The sequence below is a fragment of the Mesoplodon bidens genome, assembly GCF_964165515.1.
Source record: "Mesoplodon bidens genome assembly, chromosome: 5".
NCBI lineage: Eukaryota > Metazoa > Chordata > Mammalia > Artiodactyla > Ziphiidae > Mesoplodon > Mesoplodon bidens.
The window spans coordinates 2,284,103-2,307,934 of record NC_138161.1 but is presented as its reverse complement, the minus strand read 5'-3'; the positions used below and the strand labels follow the sequence as shown (position 1 = coordinate 2,307,934).

At 57.0% G+C, this 23,832-nt stretch overlaps 1 protein-coding gene, 1 long non-coding RNA gene and 2 pseudogenes across 4 annotated transcripts in view; 1 reads left to right on the top strand and 3 right to left on the bottom strand.

Annotated features, from left to right (window-relative positions):
• TSPEAR (thrombospondin type laminin G domain and EAR repeats) overlaps positions 1-23,832 on the bottom strand; it is a gene marked incomplete at both ends in the record, with an annotated part of 60,157 nt that overhangs the window by 11,251 nt on the left and 25,074 nt on the right. Inside the window, 7 exons of the mRNA XM_081235843.1 lie at positions 4,923-5,152; positions 6,092-6,278; positions 7,596-7,822; positions 8,518-8,649; positions 9,878-10,034; positions 11,127-11,217; positions 13,094-13,332. Coding sequence (XP_081091969.1) covers positions 4,923-5,152; positions 6,092-6,278; positions 7,596-7,822; positions 8,518-8,649; positions 9,878-10,034; positions 11,127-11,217; positions 13,094-13,332 — 1,263 coding nt within the window. The remainder of the gene's footprint in view (positions 1-4,922; positions 5,153-6,091; positions 6,279-7,595; positions 7,823-8,517; positions 8,650-9,877; positions 10,035-11,126; positions 11,218-13,093; positions 13,333-23,832) is intronic.
• LOC308618262 lies at positions 13,230-20,028 on the top strand. The gene is made up of 3 exons (XR_014015980.1): positions 13,230-13,320; positions 14,144-14,295; positions 18,753-20,028. It is a non-coding gene; the product is annotated as an uncharacterized lncRNA (long non-coding RNA).
• Positions 15,681-18,479, bottom strand: LOC308617501 (annotated as a pseudogene). Its single transcript has 2 exons — positions 18,470-18,479; positions 15,681-16,244 (listed from the first exon to the last, which is right to left on the bottom strand). The product of its transcript is annotated as an uncharacterized misc_RNA (transcript).
• LOC308618261 lies at positions 21,295-22,028 on the bottom strand (annotated as a pseudogene). The gene has a single exon. The product of its transcript is annotated as an uncharacterized misc_RNA (transcript).

Here is a 23,832-nt window from a genome sequence, read left to right as displayed (position 1 = left end):
TGGAGCACCTCGAGGGACGATGGTGCTTCCAGGACTTGGCAGCCGGGAGCACCTGGAAGCCCTGACGGCCTCCCTTGAGGGTGGGTGGGCTCCCGGTAACCAGCGGATCGCTTGCTGGGGAGGAGGCCCTCAGGTTCCAGCTCTGATGCAGCAAAGACCCAAGGTCTGGGAGTGCCTGGGGAGGGAGGGGCGGGGCGCGCTGCCTGGGGAAGGCAGGCAGTCCCCCAAAGGGTCCTGGGGGGGACACTGCCATCCTCCCTGTGGGCAGCCGGCTAAGGTGGGTGAGGGTCCCATCCTAGGAGGCTTCAGGGGGTGTCCCTCCAGCTCTCCCCTGGCCCAGCAGCCCCTCCAGACCTTGCTCCTCCCCAGGCTGCCTGGTCCACTGCCCGCTCCTGCCCCACGGAGCACACCCGAGGCGCAAGAGGAAACGCCAGGGCCCTTGCTAGCACCTGAGCCCGGCCCCTCCCGGCGCTGACCGCTGAGGGCGCTCTCACACCACCCTCCTTACAGACGTGCCTCCTTCTTTTCCTTCGTTTCTGCACGTCTACATTCCTGGTGGAGACTACGTTTCTGACAAGCCTGCAGCTTCACCCTCATCCCCAGACACCCACTGATAGCTCTGGGCAGCGCCTCTGCCTGTCCCCTCCACCTGCCCCGACGCACGGCTTCCTGGGGTTCACTGGCCCCTGTCAGCCCTCGGCTGTGCCCCCTACCCCCGCCCTGAATCTCCTGCTGCTCTCGGTTTTCTGCCAGTGGCACCTCCATCAGCCCCGCCTCCCAGGCAATAAAGCCCAAATCTTGGTCCAGCATTCCCCTCTCCCCTCCCCCAGCCCCTCCATTCTGGGTCTACACGTGATGACTGTGACCACAGACCCCACAGCCAGACAGCTCAGGGAGCAGAAATCCTAGTGGCTGGAGGCTGGATTTCTGTGGACAGAGCCCATTCCTTCCTGGACACACCCCGCTCGGACCTCCTTTGGTCCAAGATGGCGAGGCCAAGTGGCTGGAGCTGTGGTCTCTGCCACCTGAGGAAGGTTCCAGAATTCCTGGTGGGAGAGGTGGGGAGGTCTGGAGGGTGGGGCTGAGTAATTCATCCAGGGTGGGCAGCCAGCCTCCCACGTACACCTGAGCCACAGACCTGGCGTGGGCACGGCCCGGGCCCTCCTGGTGAGCTGAACTCACCCCGCAGCCCTGGGACCCCACCCAGCACCCCTCCCAGCACCGTCAGTGTGCACAGCTTCGCAAACACCGGCGTGCGCCCCCTGCCCAGAAAGGAAACCAGAAAGGTTTCCCTGTGATGTGGGCACCTCTCCACCCACACATGCTTTCAAAGCACAGGCCTCTCCTGCTTCAAAGCCCATGTCCGTGAGAGATGGTGCAAAGCTCCAAATCAAGTGGAAACACATGAAGACATCTCCAGGACCTAAGAGGATTAAAACACAGTATGAAAAATGCTGGCAGAACATGAAAGTGGGATCTTGTGGGTTCTGAGGACTCATCGAGTGTGAAGAAACACGGGTCATAAGAGAAGGCAGCCTTCAGGCAGTGCCCCGCAGTCGTCTGTGGGCTCGGGTGGTAGCAGTGCCCCCTCGCAGCCCCCAGAGTCGGCTCTGCCCGCTGGCCAGAGACATGCGCTCTCACAGCCACTGTGGTCCTGCTCTCGCCCGCCCTTGTGGATGATTCTTCCAGCTGACGTCACACCCCTCGGCTGGATCTCCTTTAGGTCATGTAACCCGGATGGCCCCCGCCCTAGCTCAGCTGGGACCGTCTCTGCCCCTTGGCCCCGGCCTCCCTTCTGTATCTGAGGCCTAAGGCAGGGCTGGGTGCAGACTGGAGCTGAATCCAGATGCTGCCTGAAATGCAGAGTTTCAGTGTCTCACATATCTGGAGCCGGCACACTGGGGTGCATGCATTCAAGGAGATTGGCCAGAATCTCCTTGGGATTTGGAACATACCGCACAGGGGACAATGGCAGGAACTGAAGACTATTTTGAGAGACTTGCGGTGACTGTTTCCAAATATCTAGCAGACAAGCCGGTGGAACAGGGGAGCAGACTCCTGTGGTGTCCAGAGTGCACAGTCCTGCAGCCTGGCACAGAGGCCCGGCAAGTGGCCTTCTGGTCAACCACACAGGTCCCTAGCAGGGCTGTCACACCAAGCATGTGATATGCAGAGGGTTCCTGCAGCTGTTTGGGGAGTGCATCTTGGAGATTATCATCCTGTAGCTGCCAACACTGTGATCCAGCCTCGCCTACATTTGAGCAAGAGGCCAGTTTAGGAAGGTCTTCATCAGGGCACTTCATCAAGGGTCTCAACCAGATCCCCAGTTCCCCGGGGCACAGCGGCCAGTGACAACGCCACCCACTGCCAGGCTCAACATTAAACATAAACAGAAAACTAAGGGTCCTCCAGATGTTTTATAAAAGACCTGGAACATGAGAGTCAGGCTACAACATATACATACACTCATACTGGAAGAAACTGAGCTGGTTCTAGGAACAGAAGAGAATTTTTAAAAATTATAATTATCAGACTTCCCTGGTGGCACAGTGGTTAAGAATCCACCTGCCAATGCAGGGGACACGGGTTCGAGCCCTGGTCCTGGAAGATCCCACATGCCGTGGAGCAACTAAGCCGTGAGCCACAATTACTGAGCCTGCTCTCTAGAGCCCGCGAGCCACAGCTACTGAAGCCCACGTGCCTAGAGCCTGTGCTCCACAACAAGAGAAGCCACCACGATGAGAAGTCCGTGCACCGTAATGAAGAGTAGCCCCCGCTTGCTGCAACTAGAGATAGCCTGCGCACAGCAACGAAGACCCAATGCAGCCAAAAATAAATATAAATAAAATAAATAAACTTAAAAAGAAAAGAAATTACACAAACTCTTAAAAAAATAAAGTTATAATTATCTTCAGAAGTATTCAAGAAGATACCGCACTTATAGAGTAAATACAGAATGCCGTTAAAGGGAAGAGTTCTTGGATATTAAAAACATGATTCCTAGCATTACAAGAAGATGCTCATCAGCATGATTAGAGAATAAAGGTAAGGAAAGCTTCTAGGTTGTAGAAAAAGAAAAGATAGATTCAATCCAGGAGATTCGAAAGCTGGCTAACCATTCTAGAGAGAGGGGAACATGAGACAATCAAGAAAAACTAAGAAAATCTCCCAGGCCTGGGGATGCACGCCTTCAGGTTGAAAGGGCACTGAGACCAATCAGACAGGAAGCACGGGAAACCACTGTGAAGAAACCTGTGGGCACAGAGGGCAGAGAAGGTCAAAGGAAAGGCACCTGGGGAGGCAGGGGGCTGCCCGCAGTGTTCCCAAGGACACTTCCACCCTAAAATCCTGCACGCGGTACATCAGGCAGGGTAAAGGATGCAGCCACCATGAGTGTCCACACTTCCCGCCACAGAAGGTTCTCACTGGGATGAAGCCGGCGAGGTCGCGGCTCCCCCAGCCTGTGGCCCACGTGGCTGCCGAGGGCGAGGGCTGAGCTCTCACCCTCAGCCCAGGATTGACGTGAGCTCACTCTGCTCAACACCCATTGGCTGGTCCTGGTTACATAACCTGGCTGAGCTGCAGGGACGCTGGGGAGGGTCGGGGAGCACCTGGAAGGCGGGGGGAGGGTGTCCTTGAGGTCAACCAGAACACTGAACATCAGAATTGGACACGGTGGCTCCAGCCAAAGATGGCGGTAAAGGAAAGTTCCAGAAAGGGGACCATTGTCAGTTCTAGAGACAGTCAGCCCAGACAGCACAGGCAGGAGGGCCCAGGAGGGGAGTTATGGGAAAAGAGGGGTCTTCACGGGCACACACCGGCCAGAGACCTTGCAGACGCGATGGGAGCACCGAAACGCGGGTGGAAACTCAGAAGGCACTGAAGACGTGGTGTTCACAGGGGCTCTCGGGGACGGGGATGGCCAGCAAGAAACCAGGGGACGTGACCATGTGCAGAGACAGGGGTTTTCCTCCCCAAAAAGGAAAGGAGAGGGAGGGAGGGACTTCGGAAAAAGCAATTAGGAACTTGTCAAAAAACATTATGTGCAGCACATGGGGTCCACGTATGAAGTGAGCCATGTGTGGTGGGCTTGTGGCATGAGAGTCTGAACTGCATTCAGGGACTGTCCCCAGGGCTGGCACGAAGGTCACCCCACCACTGACACCACTGAGAAGGGAGTGATCACAGCCGCGCCCTTGGTGCTGCGCGACGACATTGGGACGCGGCCAGGACGGTGCAAATGCCGACAGTGACTCTCGATTTTAGCATCATCCATGGGGGCTCGGCCTGGGGTCTGACGCTGAGAGGGACAAGTTGGGTGGCTTGGAGGGAGGAGGGCGAGGGAAGGTGGGAGGAGGGCTGGGGCCCCATATCGTCACCCTAGACCACGGTGGGCGTGAAGAGGGGACGCCAACGCCGCCCACTAGCCCGGGACCCGGCGGCACATGCGTGGTTCAGCCGGGCATCTGGGGCCACGCCACATAATAAAGCCTTCTCGCTGCCTCAGTCAGAGGTCCCTCCAGGCAGCCCACGACAGCTGGGACCAGCTGAGGGACACTCAGCGTCTGCAGGGAAGGTGGACAGTGCTGGCCAGGTCAGAGGCCAGCTGCCTGCTGCTCCAGGGCAAGAGCCTGGCGCCCACATAAAGGTGGATCAGACTGTGAGGGCCCCCAGGGGCCAGGGGACCCAGCTGAGCAGCCGGGCTGCCAGAAACTCCATGCCAGGGCAGCCCTCCCGCCACATTTTAGGGCTCCCAGGCTATATTTGGGGTCCCAGGGGCTCGGCCTGAGCCTTATCCTGGGGAGACGTCTGGGCGCGGAGGCCCGGGCTGGGGCCCTGGTCCTGGCTTGTGTGGCCCAGGTCCCGCGTGGCCCAGGAGCCAGGCAGGGGTGCAGGGCCGGCGGTGAGCGCAGGGTCCTTACCAGGAAGGACTGGAAGAGCTGGAAGCGGCCGCCCAGCCGCACGTACAGGTGGGACAGCAGCTGCGTGGACGTGCCGTTGAAGGCGTTGGCCACGGCCAGGAAGGCGTAGGCCCCCACCGTGAAGAACTCCCAGTCGTAGGCGCCCGACGTGGCGATGGTCTGGTTGGCCTCGAAGAGCCGCGTCCCTGGATTCCACTTGTAGATGACGCTGTAGATGTTGTGGTCGTCGCCTGGAAGCCGAGCGCCATGCAGGGAGGGAGACGGGCCTCTGTGGCCTCGTGGAGGCCTTGGCAAGACCCTGCCCACCCGGACCCTGCCCCAGGCCCTGCAGCCCGTCCAGTCCAGCCAGGCCCTGCTCTCCTGCACCCTCCCCCGGCCCCCAACAGTGACAACGCCCTTCATGTGAACTTCCTGCCTCTGTGCCCCGATGAGAACCCTTGGGGGTCCTGCCTTTGGACGGCTCCAGACCCCCCTGAGGCCTTGCAGCATGCTGGAGGGGACACCCCCGCCCTCCCCAGCCTCACCCCTCACACGGTCCGCCATCCCCTTCACGTCCCCCCACCCCGCAGGTCAGGCCTGTCCGGATCGTGCTCCCTGGAGCCCCTCACCCACCCCCAGGGCTGGGCCAGCCTCTCCCGGGACACTCACTGCCATGGGGGGTATTGAGTGGTGGGCTCCTGGGGTCCTCTCTGCCCATGAGCAGTGGTGGGGTCTCCTCCCTGGCCCCGCCCCCTCGCCAGAGTTCCCCGGCAGGTGTAGACTCAGGTGATCGCTGAGCCGCAGAGCCTGCCGAGGCCAGAGGTGCCCTGCAGGGCTGGCTGACCCCCCGGGCCCTGTCCCCCGAGAGCTACAGGGCAGGGAAGGGCTCACTGTGGTCACTTAGGGCAGTCACCTGGCCCAGAAGCCAGGTTTCCCAGACCCTCCCAGGACTGTCCCCCACTGCACCCACCGCATCCCACAGAGTTTGTGCCCAGAATGGATAAGGGCAGGGACGCCCCTACCTGGACAGATGAGGGGGTGTTCAGGTGTGTCCACCCTCAGACACTACTGTCAGATTGCCAAGCCCGAGGACACGGGCCGCGTGTGGTTTATTATACATTTTTAATGAGACACAGTGAACCCTGCAGGTGATCCCGCCCTGGCCCTGGAGTCCAGGCCATAGCCCTTACCTTCCCGGTGGTTGGCCACGGCCAGGAAGTGCTCCCCGGCCACCTCGAAGGCCTCCCAGTCCCGGGCGCTGTGGGTGAGGACCCTCTGGTATGGTGCGAACCTCAGCCTTCTCTGGCTCCATTTGTAAATGACAGAGAACTCCTGACCCTTTTCATTCGGTTCAAAATTAGCCACAGCCAGGAAGATCTGGGGAGAGGACCAGGACAGCGTTCTCGTGATACGTGCGAGGGGTCCGGCACTCGAGGCTTCTGAATATCATCCTCAGGACTGGGGCTGAGCCGGGGACTGACGGCCTGGGGCAGGCCCAAGAACCCAGGACTGACTCTCCAGATCTTAATTACATGAAAACCCGTAGCCGCGTCCGTATTTACCAGCCCATGAGCTCCGTTCCTATCTCCCAAACCCAGGAAAAACTTTATGCGCAGAACTGTTCTTCATCATTTCATTCATCCTCCAGGTGAAGAGGAAAGATCGTAACGCCCTGCTATCTCAGGAAGCACAGGTTTGCCACGCAGTCGAGGACAACATGGCAACGCCCTACGTGTGACGTGAGCTGGAGGCCAGATGGTGGGTCGTGGGATTGAGGCGGGAGCCAGAGGCCCGGGGGTGGGGCACGCTCACGGCGGCTGAAGCAGCCCCACGTACACTCTGCTGCTGCTTAGGGGACGGGGCAGACTTTTTTCTTAGTTTTCTAAAATTCCCAATTTTTCTTTGATATAAAGTTGTTTTTTATAATGAAAAAATATAAACCTTTAAAATGTCATCAACCATAAAACCAGAGGGCTAGTCACCCCTTCACCAGGCTGGCTGGGAGCACAGGACCCTGAGGGTCGGCAGCGACGGGGAGCAGAGGTCTGTCTGGTTTGCTCAGTTTTGTCCCCCGTCGGGGGGGCCCAGGTGAGGGCAGGGCTGCACCTGGCACACGTGTTAGTGAGCAAGCGACTTGGGGGCGGGCACGGGCAGGTAAGGGAAAACTCTCACAGGGGATGACCCTCTGAGCCCCGACCCGTGGGCCTCTGCTCAACACAGCCCTGGCGGAAGTAAGGGGAGGCTGCCCACGAGGCTTTCCCACCCAAGGCCTCCGGGCCCGGCCCTCACCCTCCTCACCTGCCCCCTCCATTAGGACCTCACGTGTCCCCAGTGTGTATGGAGCGAAGGAAGGCTGGGAAGGGAGGCCTCTTTTCACTCTGACGTGATGTCCGCCCTGCTGACTGGTTTAGGTCAGATTATCTCCACGGTTTAAGGAGGCAGTGGTGGGTCTGCACGGAGCTGGGGAGCATCTCAGACATGGGCTGATCTCTATTTTGCGGAAGCCAGACAGACTTTCTGGACATAGAGACCCAGCCGTGCCTGACTTTAAAAGGCATTTAAAACCTGCATGAGGCTTCGAAACCAGTAGAAGTGCTTTTCCCCATAAAATCTATGTAAGGAGCCCCAACCTTTGGGCTCTGTGGGTTTTTCCAAGGTAAAAAGGATCAAGAAAGTCTCTGAATGCAGACTTGCCTTTTTTCCAATGGTGAAATGTCTCCAGGACTGTGCTTGGTGCGTGGGAATGTCCTGGTATGAGGAGAACTTCCCGTCGGTCCATTTGTAGATGGCGGACGTGGTTTTCCGGTTGGCCGTGGCCACGAAGAGCCCGGCCTCGGGGATGACAAAGACCTCGATACCCAGCGTCTCCGAGTTCGTGAACAGGCTCTGATGCTCCTCCACGTAGTCCAGCCTTTCTTTGGCTTGTGATAGAGACACAGAGACCCAGTTAATGCTTCCCAGAACAGAAGCCTGGATGGACGGACGTCCAGGGGTGCGACCCCAGGGACCTGGGCCACGACCCGGAGCACTGTGGCCTCGAGTGCCGTGCCGCCCTCACCAGGAGGCCCGGCAAAGGAGCCTCTCATCCCCGCACAGGTTTTAGGGTCTGCAGAGCCCCCGGGGATACTAGTTGGGTAGAATTGACATGTCAGGTCCCTACTAGACGTTCCCCACGGCTCGCAGCTTCCACGAAAGGCTGTGCCCTGATGGGAACTAGAGAGCAGAGGCCACGGCTCAGGGACTTTCCCCTGGAGCCAGTTCCCATTTCCCGAGGACCCCCTTGGGGAGCATCACGGAGCCTCTCCTCACCTCCCCGCCAACACAACCACTCCCGGGCTCCCGGCACCATCGCAGCCAATCTTGACCCGAGCGGGCAGAGAGGGTAAAGAGAGCAGGTGGGGCTCCTGGAGCGGGGCCAGCCCCATCAGGGAGGCTCATGGTCTCCCCTAGACAGCTCGGGAGCTGAGAGCCTGCCAGCCTACCAGTCGGGCCCAGGAGGGCACACATTTCCAGGTGAAGCACGCAGGCTCACTGCTCTGTGGGGAGATCGTCCCTGTCCCTAAGTATCACTGGCTCTGAGAAGACGCCGAGGTCCCCAGAGCCCCACCCACCTCACCTGCTAACACGGAGACCCACTCGCTGCCCACGCACAGGTATAGCCCCTTGCGGCTGGCGTCAAACCAGAACTGGGCGTCCTCCGCTTTGGTACACGGTGGCCGGGATCCCAGCGTCACCTTCATGTCAGTTTCTGCGGGGAGGCAGGAAGATGGGTGTCCAGTGGGCACATGCTCCCCGGAGGAGGGCAGAGGCGAGACTGTCAGGTGACCCCGGACCCAGGCGCTGCTGCTTTCACCTTCACCTCCACCCCCTGAGCTGCCAGGAACCACTCAGGATCTCGGGGAGGGAGGGAGACCCGAGAGCCCGTGGCCTGCCTGGGGCGTCTGCACACAGGACGCGGAGGTGCCCCTGCAGTCCGGCCTCCCGCCCACCTAGCTCTTCCCCGTGGCCTCAGCTCTTCTGAGAGCCCTGAGTAATCACGCCGCACCGCCCTCCGCTTCCATCTGAGACTCGCTGGCACGCGTCCACCCAACTTCCGTTCTGCTTAGTTCTGAGGCCCCTTGACCCCTGACCCAGGGGATCACGGCTTCATCCCAGGTCCAGCCCTCACCCCGATGGTGCCACTTGGCACCTTTACAGCAACGTCCGCGCTGAGGCCCCGGCAGCCAGTCTGTGACACTGAGCACGTCCTCGACCTCTTGAACTGCCCGGCAGAGGCCTGGGGCCGGACTCCTGCCCGAGGCCCGGCAAACAACCCAGAGGCCGTGTGCCTCTGGGAATTTGGGGACATGGGTCCAGGATTGGGTCTAAGGGCCAACTTGCTCAGGGGGCTCCCGTGACTCATGAAGCAAGGACCGTGAGGCTCGAGAGAGGGTCGGGCTGTCTCCCCGCCTCCCTAGTAGGGAGGAGGGGTTTCAGATTCTCCATGGCAGGGGATGTGGCTTAAATAAACCGTCAACACTAACTTTACACTGGGGAGGTGCAAAGCTGGGGACACTCTAGGCTGGGGGGCTCCCAGAAAACAGCAATGAACCTCACGAAGGTCGGGGTCCCCACGGGGGTGGGGTGCTGACGCTTGATGTCTGTTGGAGAGGAAGGGGAGAAAGGGCCCCAAACGCTGCTCTGGGGGCAAAGCAGGCAGCAGGTGGGAGTTAGGGACGCAAGATGTGTAGGCTCAGCCCCAGGTCCCAGGCGGGACGAGCAGGTGGGGGTTAAACAGCCATGGGGGGCGCCCTTGGGAGGGAGGCGGGTCTGGCGGCACCATCTGCCTTCCCTGCGGGGCCATCCGCGTCAGGCCCCGGCGTTCCCTTCATCCATGTGCCAAGCGCCCTCCTGTCTTGTGCCTGGGGATGTTGGAAATGACAAGGCTCCCAGGGTCTAGTGTCGGCGTGGGGAGCGGGTAGCTGTGGCCTACTAACCATAGGGATACTTTAGCACCTCATTATCTTCCGGCTTCCCCGTGAGTCCCTGCAGGATAGGGGGGATGGACAGCAGGGCGAGCTCAGGATTCCTGCAGGGACAGAGCCTCAGGGTGGCGTCTGAGCCGGGCAGCAGAACCAGCTGCCTCACCAGGCCCTGCAGAGAGAGGGACAGCGCACTGAGACCTGCACTGCTGGAGGGGGCCCCGCCCACTGGGCTCAGCCCACCCAGACCCCGAGGGAGGGGTGGAAATGCGGGTGCGGGTCTAAGCTCTGAAGCCAGGAGAGAGGAGTCAGCCCGTTGGGTAAGGGGGGGCATTGGGAGCAGTGGTGGAGAGCTGTGCACCATTCGAAGGTGATTACCCCACGGAAGGGATTTTTCCTGTGGACTACCCTACAGTGACTGGGTACAATGCTCATCCATCTATATGTCCATCCGTTCGTCTGTCTACCTATCTGTCCATCCATCCATTCATCCATTTGTCCATATCGGTCCATCCACCCATCCACCCAAATACCCATTCATTCATCCATCCATCTATACATCTGTTCATCTATCTGTCCACCTATCTGTCCATCCATCATCTATCTGTCCATTAGTCTGTCCATCCATCCATCCACCCAAATGCCTATTCGTTCATTCATCTATCCATCATCTATCTGCCCACCTATCTGTCCATCCATCTGTCCGTCCACCATTCATCTATCTGTCCATTAGTCTGTCCATCCATCCATCCATCCAAGCATGCCAGCGGTAAACATTCAGAGCATGGTTCTTTACACTGGACACGGCAAGAAACAAAAGCCCTTACCCTCATGGAGCAAGGTCCCCCCCCCTCCCCTGCACTCTAAGGGAAAGACAGGCAATGAGCAAACACACAGCTGGTCTGAAGGTGGTCAGGGCTACAAAGACAATCTGGGGAAGGGGATGAGAGGGCTGGGTGTGGGTGTCATCTCCTCAGAGTGGAGGGGAAGCCCTCCATGGTATGAGGGCACAGGGCAGGGCTCCAAAGTCACAGGGAGTGTGCCATGGCAGGAGTGGGACAAATGTCTAGGAGGAGGGCACAGCAGGTGCAAAGGCCCTGTGGTGGGAGTGTGCCCGGCATGCATGGGACTCCACTGAACCTTTATGCTCCCCATTCCCAATTGCACATACAACGGTGTCAAACTGGGGTGCCAGACCAGTGGTGACAGCCCCCCAGGAGCACTGGTGTTGGGAGGTCCAGGCAGGCAGGTCCTCCATACTTACCGTGAACTGGCCTTTGGTCCTCCTCCGGCTGCCGATGAAGAACCGGGCTCCTTGCACCGATAGGGTGGCCGGGAAGGGCATGTCAGCCATTCTGAAAACATTGGAGGATGGTTTTAGGGCCATGGGAGAGCAGGGTCATGGCCTATTTACGTAGAAAAGGATGGGGGCAGCACCGCCTGAGGCTGTGTCAGTGTCCGGGGTCAGCCATAACGAGTACCACAGGCTGGGCGCCTTAAACAACAGAAGTGTGTTCTCTCGCAGTGCTGGAGGCCAGAGGTCTGAGATCAGGGTGTCGGCTGGGGGTGCCCCCTCTGAGGACTCCAGGGGAGGGTCCTGCCACCTCTTCCAGTTGCTGGGGGCTCCTGCAGTTTCCTGGCTTGTGGCTGAATCGTGTGGCTCTCCTCCATGCCTCCTTGTCAGCTCACTGGGTCAGGGCCAACCTACTCCTTAGCTTAGCTCGGTTACGCCTGCAGAGATGCTATTTCCAAATGAGGCCCCATTCTCCGGTTCTAGCGGATGTGAATTTGGGGGGACGCTCTTTGCCCCAGGACAAGGGTCTTCTACAAAAGCGTGTGCTGCGGAGGTGTTCAGTGGCCCCTCTCCATGTCACGGGGGTCTCCAGTGGCTCCTCCCGGCACGGGGCCCCCAGCCCGCCCCCCTCCTCTGAGCCCAGGGCCGTGGGACAGATGATGTCGGGGCCAGACGGGGTTCACCTCGGTGGTGAGCCGGGATGTGTGGGACGATGTGGCTGGAGTTGGGTCTTGAGGTGCAAGTGGAGGCCCAACTCGGGATGGGGAAGACGTGGGACCTCCTGGAGGGGACGGCGTGGCTGGAGCCTCGGGGGGAAGAGCCAGGTGTGTGCTTCCTCTCCACTGTCCAGCACCTCCCGGACCATGATGCCACGTCCTCTAGTCAAAGCACCTGCTCCGTCCTGGGTCTGCTGTCTGTCTGCAGCTGGCCACGGCAAGGTCCCAGAACGCCTGTGCTCCGAGCACAGCTCCCCGGCTTCCTGGGTCCGGGTGTGAGCCCTCCGCGGCTCTGCAATCAGCTCCAGCACCCGCACCGCCAGCCTCGTCCTCCTGCACACGGCCCCCACCACAGAACTGCCCCACCGCCGGCTCTCCCACCTGAGACGCCGTCTCCCTGTAAAGGCCCCAGTGTATTGGGGGCATGGTGGGGAGAAGTTGTGATAAAGGCATGTTTAAACAGTGTGTAAGTGTTAAGGAGACTTTTTTATTCCAACAAGTTTCATAATAACAAAGCAGAGTGAGATTCTACCTTTGAAAGGAATATTTGCCATAATGACAGATTTAATGTAAATGGACCATTTGTGATGAAAAAAGAAAGAGTGGCGAGCCCCGGTCGGCGAGGATGGACGCTGAGGGCCGGTGGGGGTCGTCCCGGCCCAGCTTACTCGGCAGCCAGGCCGTGGGGACCAGGCCACGGCAAGGACAAGAGCTGGGCTCGGGCTCTCGAGTGCCCGGGGTTGCGTCAAAGCTACTGAGGTGATTCCGCGCGTTTACTTGGTGTTCTGGTGAATATTTACTCCCTCGTCCCAGAAAAGGAAACTGAGTCAGAGAGGTTAGTGATGGGTTGAAAGTCACAAAGCAAGGCCTGGGCCCCAATCAGGCGGCAGCTCCTTTCGGGATCCTGGTGCCCGAGTTCACCCTGCCCTTCCTCTGGGCCTTGCCTCGATGCCACCGACTCCGCAGCCGCGTTGATGGGTCAAGTCCCACCCCCCAGCCCCGGCGGGCAGGCTGCGGCTCCCTCCCCGCCGGGCGCTCCCGCCCCTCGCCGCCTCTCTGGGGGGCGGGACCGTTCCACGTCCACCAGCCAATGAGCCTGGCGCTCCTCCTCCAGCCTGACCCCAGCGGCCTTGGGCCGAGGCCCGCGGGCCAGCGTGCGCCCTGCGAGCCCTGCCGGCAGCACCCGGCCCCCTGCCACCCCTCCGGCGCCGCGGTACCTACATGTCCACGGGGAGGCCGCAGTCCCTGGTGAGGGAGAAGGAGCCTTCGGACACGGCCAAGACCAGCGTGTGCCACTGGCCGTCCGTCAGAGCGGGGCCGCGGAAGGACACGCGGGCCTGCCAGGCGCGCGCCGCGTCCTCCCTGAGGAAGAGGAAGTGCAGCTGGGTGGGCGAGTAGCGCAGGCCGAGCAGCAGCGAGTCCCGCTCCTCCGCCACCACCGTGAACAGGTACTCGTTCTTCTGCAAGAGAGGGGGCAGCGGGGGCGGGGCAGGTGAAGGGGGCGGGTGAGGGCGGCAGGTGAGGGGGCAGGTGAGGGCGGCAGGTGAAGGGGGCAGGTGAGGGGGCAGGTGAAGGGGAGCAGGTGAGGGCGGCAGGTGAAGGGGGCAGGTGAGGGGGCAGGTGAAGGGGAGCAGGTGAGGGCGGCAGGTGAAGGGGGGCAGGTGAGGGCGGCAGGTGAAGGGGGCAGGTGAGGGGGCAGGTGAAGGGGGGCAGGTGAGGGCGGCAGGTGAAGGGGAGCAGGTGAGGGCGGCAGGTGAAGGGGGCAGGTGAGGGGGCAGGTGAAGGGGGGCAGGTGAGGGCGGCAGGTGAAGGGGAGCAGGTGAGGGCGGCAGGTGAAGGGGGGCAGGTGAGGGGGCAGGTGAAGGGGGCAGGTGAGGGGGGGCAGGTGAAGGGGGCAGGTGAGGGCGGGTCTCTGGGCCGCAGCGCCTGAGACAGTAACCACGGTCTGTGATGAAACCAGATGCACCACTCACACCCATGAGGACAGCTAGTATCAGTAAAACAGAAAATTGCAAGTGTTGGTGAGGATGAGGAGAAATTGGAGCCCTTGTGCACGGTTGGTGGGAAGGCAGCAATAAAATGGTGCAGCGGTTATAGGAAATAGTATAGGAATAGTATGGTTATACACAAAAGTCGTGTGGAATTACCACGTGACCCAGCAGTTCCACTTCTGGGAATCTGCCCAAAAGCCTGACAGCAGCGTCCTGAAGAGGTGTTTGTACCCCCGTGTTCACGCGAGCACTGCTCTCAATAGCTAAAATGTCCAGGCAGCCAGTGTCCATCGATGGAGAGATGGGTAACTAAGATGCGGCCCATTCATGCCATGGGATATTGTTCAGCCTTAAGAAGGAAGTTGTGACGTCAGCGTGGAGGAACCTTGAGGACGTGATGCTCAGTGACGTAAGCCAGACACACAAGGACAGGTAGTGTGCGATCCACTGACGTGAGGTCCCTGGGGGAGCCGGGTGCACAGGGGCCGACGGTGGGCGGTGGGGCCGGGGCTGGGGGCCAGTCGGGGGAGCTGTCATTTAATGCATGTAGACTTTCAGTTTGGGGAAGATGAAAAGGGTTCTCGAAAGGGACGGTGGTGACGGTTGCACAACAGTGTGACTGTCCTTAATGCCACTGAGCTGTGTACTTAAAAAGGGTTAAAATGGGAAATTTCACGTTACGTGTATTTTACCACAATTTTAAAAACCTCACGCCACCCGCCATTATCGCGATCTCCAAATGCCAGCAACCCTAGCTGCGCATCATTTTCCAGATCAGACCAGGGAGAGACCATATATACTTGACTGTACGTGAGTGCAATTTAGAGTCTGTTCATTTCTAGCCTAACACAATAAAAAGCATAAAGAAATGAAAGTGATTAAACCTGAATGCTAAGCAGATACGTTAAATATAGAATATAGGTTTTTAGCAAGTCTTTGCCCACGTAAAACTATGAGTGAATTCCACGCAACTGTTATACTAAAGAAGTGGGAAAACTCCATGGTCCTCCTTAGGTGTTTAATTTAACACCTAATTTAGCAAAACCAATTTGCACAGCTTGGGTCACACGGCCTCTGGCCACTCCGGGCACTGAGGGGACACGTGTAGCCCCTGCACTTATCTTCCATGTGAAGGGAGCCTTCCCATGAGCCAAGTCTCAGGAAGTGCATGGAGTGGGTGGAAATGACACAGTAGGACAGAATGCTCACAGTGGTGGCTGGGCCCGTGAGGCGGGTGGCTGGGAAGGATGGTGACGTCACAGCCAGGGCCTCCGGGTGGGCAGGCATCTTTACTCCCCCATGTTCACGTCCCAGGACCCCGGAGCCTGAGCAGGTGCTGACCTTCTTGGAGATGGCAGGGGCCCCACCCAGAGGGGTCAGGCCACTGACCTTTGGGGTTTCAGTCCCTCACCCCTAGGAATACTCCTGGCTGGAGGAGACCAGTGTCTGGTCAGAACCCTGTGGTTCCCCCAAGTGAAGGTGAGAGACAGGAATCGGATCATGTGATGAAGTGAGTTTATTTATCCAGGTGCCCGAGGAGGCACTGACAGGATGGGAGTCGAAGCCAAGTGACGCAGGCAGAGGAACTGGGTGGGGGACAGGTGACCCAGAGGCAGGTGGAGGCAGAAGCCCGGGGAGCAGCGAGGTCGGGGTTCCCGGGGCAGGATCAGAGGTCAGTCAGGCCAGGACAGTGGGGACGAAGGGGACCCTGTCCTGAGTGGGGGCAGCCGCCCAACCCAGGTCAGGACTGAGGGAGGCTGGGAGGACCAAGTCATGGGGGGACCTGAGCCCGGCTGGCCCTTGGGGGACGTGCCCGGTCAGCAGCAGGATGTGCCTGAGGCGGGGACGCAGCAGGCGGGGCGGCAGAGCAGGGACACGGAGGAGGAGGGTCTGCGGCGGCGTGAGGGGCAGGGGGTGGGCTGGCAGCACGAGGGGGCTGAGCAGGGGGCGGCCTCACAGCACACGGGCTCGCAGCACACAGGCTTGCAGCAGACAGGTGTACAACAGACAGGTGTGCAGCACACAGGTGTGCAGCAGACGGGCACGCAGCAGGCCTGGGGACAGGGGGAGCAGGTGCAGCAGGGGGGCTGGCAGCTAGACTGCTGGCAGCACGAAGCCGTGCAGGGGCTGGTGCAGGCTGGTTGGCAGCACGGGCTGGACACGCAGCTCACTGGGGCTCAGACGGGGGTCAGGCAGGGGGCCGGGGCGCAGCCGCTGGGGGCGCGGCAGGGGGCTTGCAGCAGCTCTCTGGGCAGTCGTCCACCTGCCAGGAGGAGCCGGTGCAGGAGTCACAGGGACCAGGCAGGCAGAGCCGCTGCCGTAGCTCAGGGCGCTGGAGCAGACGGACACGGCGGCCGCGGCCGTGGTGGGGGCGGGGGGGGCTGGAGGAGGGTGAGAGTGTGTGTGTGTGGGGGGGGGGGGGGTGTACTCAGGGATGCAGGGCTTTTATATCCAGCTCCTGGCTTGTGTTGTCCCAGCAGGGGGCTCCCACACTTGCCCTTCCTCCCTGGGGTTGAGAGCTGGCTGCAGGAGCCCCTCATTAGTGCTGGTGTAGTTTCTACAATAGTTTTCCCTGATTAAACTTGTCAGTGTAAATATCCTGAGTTGCAGGATGTTTCCCCTTCACTCCTTTGTTTGGCTCCAGAAAGTTATGGAAAATATTGAGGCAAGATTATGCTGAGTGCGGTTTAGAGGTGAACACATCTCTAAATTGATGAATTCTGTTCCATCTCTCCTGTGTTTGGGGTACTTTTAATATCAGTTTAACTTTTAAGCATTTTAAAATTTAAGTGTAGCCTGCATGCCGCCACTACTGAGCCCGCGCGCCTACAGCCCGTGCTCCACAACAAGAGAAGCCACCGCAGTGAGAAGCCCGCGTGCAGCAATGAAGAGTAGCCCCCGCTTGCCGCAACTAGAGAAAGCCCGCACGCAGCAACGAAGACCCGACACAGCCAAAAAACAAAACAAAACAAGAATCTTAAGTGTAAAGTGACATTGGCCCATCTTATAAAATGCAAGTGGTTCAGAGGATTGGACCATAAAGTGGGTCTAGGGTCACGTTCCAGCAGGGCCTGATGTGAGACCCAGGCTCTGCCAGCAGGAGGTGAGGGATGCCCAGAGCCCTCACAGCCCAGCCTAGCACGCCCGAGAGGAGTGTTAGTGGGGCATGGTCGGACATGGACCCTGCAGTGAAACTTTCTCAAGAAACAGTGCTCACAGGTGTCTGAGTGAGTCTGGGGCCGTGAAAGGGACGCAGGACTGCAGGGTAAATCGGGAGCCGTTTTCATCAACATTTCACCCAAACTCAAGTGCCTTTCGGCACACGCTGTGCACCCCACACTCCTCGGCTGAGCAAATTGCCCTTCTTTACCCGAGGTTGCCTCCCTCAGAGGTGATGCCCTGAAAGACCCAGAGAGAGGGAGAGGGTCTCCTCCTGGAGACCCCGCGTGTGAGCAGTGGAGACGTGGACCCCAGGTAACACCCAAAAGTAAAGTCCAGGCAACAGTCAGTTTCCCTCGTGGATCAGGAAGATGTGGTCCTGGGGAGCCTGGAACAGAACGTCAGCATGGGCTGACCCTGGTGGAGAGGTCGACGTCTGGAGCAGTGACGGTCACGACGGCCCTGGCCCAGCTGTGGGGTTAGGCAGCACTGTGTGAGCACCTGTTCTAGGCCAGGCGGGGATCCTCGAAATCACAGAGGTAAAAGCTGAAACCCCAAATGTGATGAGAGAGAATGTAATAAAGGGACCTTGTGTCTCGGCAGCACCGAACATGACAGTCCATTCGCTAGGGAGGGAGAAGGCACGGCTGGGATCAAACAGGAGAGACAAAAGTGAGCATGCGCCACTCTGAGCTGAGTGCACAAAGATGCGTGTGTATTTGGACCGGAAGGGCTTCATGAATTTCAAGAGCCTCGGGTCTTTAGAGCCCACCCACCCTAGACATGTGTTGGCAGTTTTTCAATGAACAGAATTAATAGCAGCCCCTTTGCCGTGCAGGAAGAAACAGCACATAGTCTGGAAATGAAGCCCCCCAGGGCTGACCCCGGACCCCCCTCCCACCAAACAGTGAAAGACACAGAGCTTCTGGGGGAACATCCAGGATTAAGGCTGATGTGATCTTTTTTCAAATTACTACATCTTTCTCAAGTAAAGAGAACAGCAGTGTATTTTCATATAAGCAAGAGCTTAGAAAGTACTCCACTCACATTTCCCTCTTGAAAAAAACACTTAAAGAAATAAGACAAATGACCAAGTGATGAAGCAGACAGGAGCACCTGGGGGGTTGGGCTGGCGTGGGTGCTAAGAAGGGGAAACAAGTCTAAATAGTCAGCGAGATGGGTTCTATGTGCAGAGTCTGATCCTTCCTAGGCAATGACCCTGGTGAGGTTCCAATACTTTATCAATATCAGATGCTTTGTCTATGTGAGAGCCACCTGGCTACTGAGCCCTTGAAAAGTAACCAGCACCACATGTTCCGTTTTTTGTTTGTTTTTTTAAGGGAAGAAACGTGTTTTGTTCACTGTTGTATCTCTGGTGCCTAGAACAATTCTTAGTATTGATACACAGAAGGGCCCATTTTTATGAAAGAATAACAGAGCATCTTACCACAAGTCATATTCCTAAGTAAACCAAAAATATCCACAAACAAATGGATGTAAAACTTTTTGAAAACCCGACATGTGGAAGCATAAGAAATGCAGAGTAGATTATTTTTCTGTTCCCACTTTGCTCTATACAGGTAGGGATGAGTTATTATACAATTCTTCAAGGTCCTAAACAACTCAATCAAAATTTACCTCAAAACTCATTTAATCAAAATTTACCAAAATTTACCATTTAATCAAAATAAAACTCATTTAAGTCATTTGTTTTCAAATTTACTTTTCAGAACAGTTGGTCATAATCCCTGAATACAAATGCCTTCCTTGATCACTTGGAATATGCTGCAAAGGCCGGTGGATGAGCTACAGAAGGAACAACGGGGAAAATCAAGAGTCTGGACTACCTCCTGATTGGATCAGCAGTGATGAATAAACAAATGATGACTGTATGCAAATGGAAACAGGATTTACTCTTAATGTGATCTTCAACTTGCTGGACATGCACAGCTGATTCTCTTCTTTCAATATAAGTGATACGATAAGAATATGGCTACATTAACTTACTAAAAACAACAAGGTACAAAGATAAAGGTTTTAATCTCTGGAAGTATTTTGAAAACACTGATAAACACTAAATATTTAATACTAAAACACTGCAAGATCCTCTCAACAATCCCTACCCATTTTCCCGACTTTTTAAAATTTTTGCATTATTTATTATTGATTGTTACCTCCCCCACCTAGAATGTAAACTCCGTTAGAGAAGAATTTTTCTTGTTGTGTTCAGCCTTCTATCCCTGGTGCCTGAAACAGTGCTTGATACATAGAAGGTGCTCAATAAATATGTTAAGTCAGGACTTCCCTGGTGGAACAGTGGTTAAGAATCCACCTGCCAATGCAGGGGACATGGGTTCAAGCCCTGGTCCAGGAAGATCCCACATGCTGCGGATCAACTAATCCGTGCACCACAACTACTGAGCCTGCACTCTAGAGCCCGCGCGCCTGGAGCCCATGCTCCACAACAAGAGAAGCCACCGCAATGAGAAGCCCGCGCACCACAAAGAAGAGTAGCCCGCGGCTTCCCTGGTGGCACAGTGGTTGAGTCCGCCTGCTGATGCAGGGGACACGGGTTTGTGCCCCGGTCCGGGAAGATCCCCATGCCACGGAGCAGCTGGGCCCGTGAGCCATGGCCACTGAGCCTGCACATCCGGAGCCTGTGCTCCGCAACGGGAGAGGCCACAACAGTGGGAGGCCCGCGTACTGCAAAAAAAAAAAAAAAAAAGAGAGAGTAGCCCCTGCTCGCTGCAACTAGAGAAAGCCCACGTGCAGCAACAAAGACCCAAAGCAGCCAAAAATAAATAAATAAATATTTTAAAAATATGTTAAATCATTAAATAGGAATATTAAGTGGGCTTTTAAATTTTAACTAAGACTGAACAAAATGCCTAGACTCTTTTCCTTCCAAAAATCACTTCAGAAAAATATTGAACAAATGGTGAACCTGTAAGCATTTTAAAAGCAGCTTTTAGTAACACGTATTGAAATGGTAACTTTTTGGATAATATTGGGTTAAATAAAATATGTTAAATTAATTTCACCTGTCTCTTTTTTCACTTTTAAATGTAGCTATTATAAGAGTTAACAGTTACATTTGAGGTCCCCAGCCAAGGCCTTGCTCGCTGGGGAACACCCATGTCCTCCAGGTGATTGCCTGCCCAGCACTGTCCCTGCAGGGCCAGGGTGGCTCCCTCCTCCCTGTATTTCCCAAGAGGGCAACCTGCCTTAATAGTTGAATTCCTGAGGGGATCACCCAATGAACACCTGCCACTTCCAAATATCCCACCTCCCCCTTGGCTATCGGTCCCAGTGATGGTTAGTTTCATGTGTCAACTTGACCAGGTCGTGGTGCCCAGTTGTTTGGGTAAACATGTCTGGATGTCATGACAAACTTATTTCTTAGGTGAGAGCAACATTGAAATCAGTGGACTCTGAGTAAAGCAGATTGCCCTCCAAAACATGGGTGGGCTTCACCCAATCAGTTGAAGGCCTTGAGAAAAGACTGAGGTCCCCAGAGGAGGAAGAGACTCTGCCAGCAGACCATGTCTGCACTCGAGCTGAAGCACCAGCTCTTCCCTGGGAAGCCCGCCCTGCAGGTTTTGGACTTGCCAGTCTCCACAATCATGTGAGACGGCTCCTCAAAATAAACCTCTCTGCATATGTACACACACGTCTTATTGGTTGTTTCTCCAGAGAACCGTGACTAACACAGGCTCTGTCGTCACTGCACGTGGCTCTCTCCCTCCTGGCCTCTTCACACAGAGAGAAGCACTCACCCTCGTGCCCAGGGCACTGGAGAGCAGCTGGCCCCAGCCTGTCTGAAGCTGTTTCTGGAGTGGGCTTTATGCCTTCAAGGCAGATGCTTTATTAAACGGAGTGTCCCTTGTCCCTAGTAAAGCTCCAAGTCCCCAGTGTGTGAGACCCAGGGCCTGGTTACCTGCCTGCTGCCGTCCTTCACTGGTGGAGGCTGCAGGGGAACTGCTAGGGCAGGGTGCCCAGGCAGAGTGTGGGGGGGCCGGTCTGGCCCTGCCCAGTGGTCCTACTGCCCTGGACGCAGCTCAAGGCCACACTCCACATCAAAGCTCTTCCCCAGGGTTTCCACAGATACGCACTCGAGGTCTTGGAGAGGGCCTGACAATGACCTTATTTGTTAACAGGCCCCTCACATAGGGCAGAACAAAATCCACGATCTGACAAGGATGGAGAGGAGGATGCTTGCTGAGACGCAGGGTCTAGAGGAAGCCAGGAGCCAGTCCAGGGAGCCAGCTGGGCAGTGAGGACTCAGCCCAGGCTGTGGGAGTGGGTGGTTCTGGGGCAGAAGGAGATCCCAGACTGGGCACCAGGCTGCAGAGATTTCAGATGGAATTCAGGGTTGGCCCTAGGAGTAGCTGGCAGTGTGCCCAGTCAGCAGCAGACTGAGGCAGGGATGCAGCAGGCAGGGTGGGAGCACATGGGCTGGCAGAGCAGGGACACACAGGAGGCCGGGCAGCAGCAGCTGGGCTGGTAGGAGGGGGTGGGGACGCAGCAGGCGGGGCGGCAGAGCAGGGACACGGAGGAGGAGGGTCTGCGGCAGGACGAGGGCAGGGGGTGGGCTGGCAGCACGAGGGGGCTGAGCAGGGGGCGGCCTCACAGCACACGGGCTCGCAGCACACAGGCTTGCAGCAAACAGGTTTGCAGCAGACGGGCACACAGCAGGCCTGGGGGCAGGGGGAGCAGGTGCAACAGGGGGGCTGGCAGCTAGACTGCTGGCAGCACGAAGCCGTGCAGGGGCTGGTGCAGGCTGGTTGGCAGCAGGGGCTGGACACGCAGCTCACTGGGGCTCAGACGGGGGTCAGGCGGGGGCCGGGGCGCAGCCGCTGGGGGCGCAGCAGGGGGCTTGCAGCAGCTCTCTGGGCAGTCGTCCACCTGCCAGGAGGAGCCGGTGCAGGAGTCACAGGGACCAGGCAGGCAGAGCCGCTGCCGTAGCTCTGGGCGCTGGAGCAGACGGCCAGGGTGGACGCGGCCATGGTGGGGGCGGTGGCTGGAGGAGGGTGAGAGTGTGTGTGTGTGTGTGTGTGTGTGTGTGTGTGTGAGGTGCTCAGGGCTGTCCAGCTGTATAGCCGTCCTCTGTGTTGTGTGTTGGCATGGCAGCAACTTGGTGAAGTCTTTCCTTCCTTGTTTTTGTTTAGTGTCCGGCTCTGTTTTGTAAATGCCTTTGGCTGGTGAGGCTCCTGAGTGGAGGCGGGGCTCTCCTGACCTGTGTCTGTCTCCAGAGGACAGACGGTAGAAGTCTTCCAGATGTGTTTGCAGGGACAGCAGCAGTCAGGTGACTTCCTGTCAGTGACAGCCCTCTGCTCCTCTGGGGGCAGGACCTGCTCTTGGAAACAAAACTCCTGCTCCAAAGGAAGGGACAAGGAGGACCAATCCCAGAATCTGGGCTTTGAGGCGAGGGAGGTGTTTTCAGGTGTGGACAGGTCTGGCCATGCCCCACTGGCCTGGCCACAGGGTGGGATACACTTTGTGAGCAGATGCTGCTGATTGTTGGGGGAGGTGAGGGGGCCTGTGTCCACTAGGAGTGAGCCCTGGGGCAGGTGTGAGGACAAGTGTCCTCCTGGGGCAGAGACTGGCTCACAGAGAGGGGCAGGGATGCACACGCAGGCTAGCGCAGAGAGAATGACCACGGGGGCAAATGCCTTTTGCTTCATTGCAGCGTGAACTTTTATAGAACCCCCCCTGATAGAGTCTTAATGCTCACGCCTTCCTTCTCTTCTACAATATCAGGGGGCTCCAGACAATATCAGGGGTTCCTACAGCCCCTGGGTGCAAATTAGGACAAGATCTCCTCCCTCAAGCACTCCCCCTCACAGGCAGAAGGATGTGGTGGCTGTGACCTGACCCTCTGTTGTCAGTTCCTGGAGTCTGTCATAATAAACGTTCAGTAGCAGAGCCTCATTGTCCATGGAGCCTTGTCCACAGACACCTGCACAGTGTGTAGCAGCCCATGCCCCAGTGCTCGGTCTACACCTGGGACCTAGTGACATCTGGCCATGGTCCCCTGTGTCCTCTCTCTTCAGCCACTGTACTCTGAGGGGCAAGGGCAGGGCCCTTGGTGATGTGCTCGGCTGCAGGCCTCTGCAAGAATAGCCAGGGCTCCATCAGGGACATGTTGGGGGTCAGTGGGCTTCAGGGTGAGGCCTCACTGACCTCTGATGGGTGGGGCTGGGGACTCTGCTGGAGGACCACATGGCAGTCAGACTGCAATGGAGAAATATTACCTCAAAGAAATAATAGCTTAAAACGGTCAAAGTGAAAAACTCTAATCTACACATCCAGGAAGCTTGATGAACTTCAGTCTTTTGAACACAAAGGAGTCACAGACATATCATACTAACTATGCTAAAAGTCAAAGACAAGGAGAAAATCTCAAAAGCAGCAGGAGAAAAATGCTGAGTCACTCACAAGGGAAGCCCAGTAAGATTAACGGCTGACTTTCCATCAGAAACAGTGGAGACCAGAGGCAGTGGGACCATGTATTCAAAATGCTCAAAGTAAAAATTGTCAATCAAGAATCCTATGCAAAAAAGCTATTTTTCAAAATGGAGGAAAAATATATTCTCAGATAAATAAAAACAGAGAATCTGATATTAGCAGACTCATCTTATTAGACATACTAAGTGGAGTTCTTTAGGCTAAAAGCAAGTAAACCCAGACAGAAATTCCAATCCACAGGAAAAAAAAAGATGCCAGTAAAGTTAATTATGTAATTAGAAAAGACAATACAAGTGCATAATTTTTTCTTGTTTCTTCTCTTACTTGATTTAACACAATTTA